The 5000-nt window shown below is 48.5% G+C and overlaps 1 protein-coding gene across 1 annotated transcript; it reads left to right on the forward strand.

Annotated features, from left to right (window-relative positions):
* Positions 1-1510: 1510 nt before the first annotated feature.
* Positions 1511-4729, forward strand: LOC119308364. The gene is made up of 2 exons (XM_037584491.1): positions 1511-1881; positions 2077-4729. Exons 1-2 carry the CDS (start codon positions 1737-1739, stop codon positions 4128-4130), a joined length of 2199 nt encoding a protein of 732 aa, XP_037440388.1. The 5' UTR covers positions 1511-1736; the 3' UTR covers positions 4131-4729.
* The last annotated feature ends 271 nt before the right edge of the window (positions 4730-5000 follow it).

A 5000-nucleotide genomic window follows, 5' to 3' on the forward strand; every position in this document is an offset into this window, starting at 1 on the left:
CCTCATCAACATTATCTGCAAACAAGTCATCATCATCATTGCCTATCTCATTGTCACTGTCCACAAGTACACCTGGGTCATAGTCCTCATCAACTGTATCACTTGCATCATCCTCTGCTTCCATATCATGACTGCTTTTGGTCCTCCTACTTGATGTGCTTCCTCCAACATCCTCATTTGCAACAGCTTGTGCATCTTTCCCTGCTTCCACTTCAGGGTATACAACCTGGAGAGGAGTAGGTGCTGCCTCTGGTTCTGCCTCTGGTTCTGCCTCTGCTTCCTCTGTTTCTGCAGTCATGCTGCTGCCCACTCTCTTTGCAGGACTAAATACTGGAGGCAAAGTGGCTCTAGGATAGTTCACAACATCATCCTCACTTAGGTTTGCTTGTAAGCTCTCATCATGATCAAGATATATACTAAAGGAGTGGTGCCCAATATCAATAAACATCAACATTCTATCTGTCTGCTCATCATCACTAAGCTGCCTGAGACCATTATTACTGAGTGTAAGGATGAGGACACAATAGTATACCTTCAACCTCCCTGCCATCTCATAACCAATCTCCTCAACAAGGTGTTCAATCATAATTGGTGACCAAGTGACCTTCTCCAGATTATCGTACCAAATGGCACGACCATTAACATAAGCACGATTACTTCCATGCCCAACAAAAAATCCACCATGGTTGATTTGCACAGTGAAGTTGGTGCTTCGAGGGCCTGATACACAAGACAGAAACATCATGCATCATAATTGACTATAGCATCATTTCATTCGAGTATCTAAAACCCTAACCCCCAAAGACCATCAAATCCAATACCGAAACCCTAGTACAATCCATCGAAACTACCAGCTGCATACCATCTATAATGACAATGCGGGCCAAAAAGAAGTGTCTTTGAACATCAAAACGCAAAAAAAGTCGGATTTACGCAAGATGAAACTTACTGTACACGGGGGAGGCCCCCCTTCTGCGCGACGAACAGGGGCCATCGCCACCACCTACCGCCGGTGGAATTGACGCGGCGGCGGCGCCTCTCTAGCCACGGAAGAAATCAGCACGCGGCGGCGCCTGTAGGCCGATGATCGCCGGGGCGGCGGCGCCTATGCAGCGCCTTCCCAGTCTCCAATCGAAGACGAAGAGGCGTCGTCAGAGTAGGGATGATTGGGGGGATTCAGACATGCCCGAGGTTTTTTTCGCTTATTATGCACAGCGGCCGGTGCGCGGATCGCCACGTGTCCCCAACGACTGGTCAACAGGTGGTCAAAGGAGCGGCTACTCACCGCATACGACCAACAGTGACCGTGCATTCACGTCACATCGTATATAGTGACCGTAACAGTCGTATTTCTAAGTTCAGTGACCGTATCGGGCTTTCGTCGCAACTACAATGACGTGAATTGGCAGCGCGAACGAAAAGATGGATGGGAGTGTTTTTGCACAGCTGTACCTCACTTACCATGTGGCCCAGGTGTTTCGCCCCAGCCGCAGCCGCAGCACACAACGCACTCATCAACCAGAGCAGCCACTCGAGTCGGCTCGATCCCGAATCCCCTCTCCTCTTTTTCTTCCCCACGCCGCCTCCCCCCCTCCGCATCCGGCGCGGCGACCGGCAGAGGAGCCGGAGGAGGCGGCGGTTGCTCGGCTGACGGCCCGCGGAGACGACGACGCCCCCGCTGCCGCCGAGAACGACGGTGACAGTGACAAGGCGGTGAGGTGTGGTGCGGGCCGACGATGGCATCAACCCCGCCGCCGAGAGATCTCGCGCGCCTCGACCCCGCCGCCCCGCCCACGCGAGATCTCGCCGGTCTCGCCCTCGCCGCCGAAAGATCTCGCCGGCCCCGGCCTCGCCACGGCTCTCACGCGGCCACGCCGTCAGGTTAGCACCCGTGATCCACTTCCTTTCTGTGCTCTACTAGAGTCCTCCTATTTGCCATGTCCTGCTATTTCCCAGTACTTAATACTAGTAACTTGAATCATGTACTTTCCTCAAGTCCTTCAAATTCGATCACTTGGCATATTTGCCGTGCAAACTTTACACACTGTAATTGGAGAATTTTGTGGTGTCTGGCAGGCCAATCGCCTGACCGGCGCAGTTCATCATCATCCGCCTGTAAAGATTTCCTCCGCAAGTTTGTGGACAACGAGCTTCTCACTGCAAGCCTAGAGGATTGGTTTTCTGGGGACAGCAAGGACTGCGGTTTCCGGAAGCCGGCTTTCGATGTTCCTTTTGACCTTGCCGAGCTGCAGAATTTTGACTATGCTCTGGAAGGTGTTACTTTTCAGCAGCTAGTGCGGATGCCCAACGCTCTTCATGCCTCAACATCGGATGTTTTTGAAGCTACTGCACACCTTGCCCTGGAGGATTTTCTGCACGCTGGCATCAAGGGACTGTGGGAAGCTTTCTGGGGTCCTGAGGAAGCTATGCCTTTCTCTGTTGCTTGCATACACAGCACGAGCTCCAGATTTTACCCTGCCGAGAAGGCTATTGGCAGTGGGAAACTCGATGGTGTCTGTGCGACAGCTGTTCTGCTCAAGAATTCGAAGCATTCACAAGGGAGGTGGGATCATATTGTTGTGTTGACTTTGTTGAGACCTGATATTGGAATGGTTTCTGCGCAGAGTGACCAGCATCTGTCTCCTGCTGTCCTGGGGGAGGCGCTATTCTTTGCACTTCGTGTATTGCTTTCTCGGAGCCTCAGCAGGTCCTCCACTGTCCTTCGAAATTCAGATTCTGTTTATGTGCTCCTCGTAGATTCACAGTTTGGAGGGGTGGTCAATGTCCAAGGGGATCTGAACAAGCTAAATTTTGATTTGAACAATGTTTATGAGTGTGCTGCTGAATGGATAAAAAAGGATGCCAAAATTACAGTTTCTTCCGTTGACCGGGTATGGAATAAACTTGGGAATGCTAACTGGGGAGACATTGGGACCCTTCAAGTTCTCCTTGCAGTTTACCACTCAATGGTCCAATTCTGCGGAGCACCAAAGTATTCTCTCGATGAACTGGCCACAGAGCATAGTTCCCGGCTACAGAGTCGAAGATCAGAGAGACACTTGGTGGACAGACATTCCAATGGAAACGGTCTGTTTCGGTTCCAGCAGCGAAGTCATTCTCCTGAAATTGTTGAAGTGCAGGAGGAAGGCACTGTAGATGTAAAACCAGATGAAATCTTGAAGCTTGAGATAGGGTCCATTGTCTTCATGGAAGATTCTAACTGCCAGAAGGGTTTTCAAATCAATGATATTCGAACAGAAAGTGAGCCTCCTATTTATGGTGCTGTTCCTGTGGAAGAGCCTACCAAATCCTATTTGCTGTATGTAGGTTCCAGTCCTTCTCATCTGGAGCCAGCATGGGAGGATATGAATTCCTGGTACCAAGTTCAAAGACAGACAAAAGTACTGACCTTGATGAAGCAAAGGGACATTTCTAGCAGATACATACCACAGATGGTAGCTTCTGGACGTGTAGGCCATCCAGGCCCGTGCAACAAACCGAACTCCAGTGGGAGTTGTGGTCATCCACTGTGCAGCACTCCAATCCTTGTCACCTCACCAGTTGGGGAGACCATTTCAAATCTTATACGGAACGGATTGTTTGGTGTTGAGGAGGCTCTGAGATGTTGCCATGACTGTTTATCTGCTCTTGCTGCTGCATCATCTGCGGGAATCCGGCACGGTGATATCCGGCCAGAAAATGTGATCCGTGTCAGCAATGGTTCAAGGCAACCACATTTTGTACTTATTGGATGGGGTCATGCTATCCTAGAAGATAGGGATCGACCTTTGATGAATCTATTCTTTTCATCCACTTTTGCTCTTCAGGAAGGGAAGCTATGTGCCGCATCTGATGCTGAAAGTTTAATATACCTTTTATATTTCTCGTGTGGTGGAGTCTGCCCAGAGCTTGACTCGGTTGAAAGTGCACTTCAATGGAGAGAGACATCATGGTCAAGGAGAGTTATACAACAGAAGCTGGGTGATGTTGCAGCAGTTTTGAAAGCATTTGCAGATTATGTTGACAGCCTTTGTGGGACCCCGTACCCAATGGACTATGAAATATGGTTACGAAGGTTCCGAAGAACAATAAATGAAGATCATGGGAAGGAGGTTGACACATCAAGTTAGTACTGCAGCACATGCTCTTACAAAATTGCAACATGGAAGATGAAGAACAGTGTTTCATACCTTGTATTGTTGTTGTAGATAATTTATCTGTAGAGTTGTAGGTCTTGTGAAAGGTCCATATAGCTCATAGTACCCTTGTCGGTCTTGATCCATTTCACCTGACGGGTACTTGAAAACATCCAATCTGGCGACCTGCTGCCGATCTCAACTTGGATTTCTGACTGTATTACCTTCCCAAGAATGCAGTAGAGATCCTTGAGGATATCTGCAACAGGATGTGTTCTGGAAATGCTCCTCCAAGTTGGTGAGCTGTGCTTTGGCTGATGTCGCCGGTCGTCTTGATTAGTGCCTCAAATCAAATGTTGAAGCTTATAAGTGGTAGGCAAATGTGGATCTCAAAGTGTGTGGTATAGTCGGCAAATTTTTGCTCACTTTTCTTTTTGAAATTGCACCAGAATGGATTTGTGAATTGTGATTAGAGGTGGTGAGGCATAGTTAGCAGCATTTTGTTCTGACTAAATTATTCTTTTGGTGAGGGGGTGCAGTGGTCAGGTGCACCCAAGTTCTTGTAAATGCTGGTCATGGTTCAGCTGTTCAAATTCCTGTCCTGCAATTGCTGCGTGTTGATTTGTGCGTTAACCCTGACTTGGCCCCGTGCGTGGAGAAATATTCTTGTGATGTTTTGGTTTGAATTGTCTGTTTGCACTATGATGATGGTACTGTTTTTGCTACTACGTTTCGGTGTCTGTTTTCTTTTACTTCTGCTGCAATAAAAGACTCTTTTCACCGTAGGATGAGGTGTGAATGCCTTATTTTCTCTCTGGAGGAACATGAATGTTGTTGTGCTATAATCTTGATGAAAATAAGGCT

The sequence above is a fragment of the Triticum dicoccoides genome, chromosome 5B (assembly GCF_002162155.2).
Source record: "Triticum dicoccoides isolate Atlit2015 ecotype Zavitan chromosome 5B, WEW_v2.0, whole genome shotgun sequence".
In the NCBI taxonomy this organism is placed as follows: domain Eukaryota; kingdom Viridiplantae; phylum Streptophyta; class Magnoliopsida; order Poales; family Poaceae; genus Triticum; species Triticum dicoccoides.

Coding starts and splice junctions, on each gene's coding strand:
- LOC119308364 (XM_037584491.1), top strand. CDS start 1,737: ATGGCATCAACCCCGCCGCCGAGAGATCTCGCGCGCCTCGACCCCGCC. Junction 1,882..2,076: donor TCACGCGGCCACGCCGTCAG/GTTAGCACCCGT, acceptor GGTGTCTGGCAG/GCCAATCGCCTGACCGGCGC.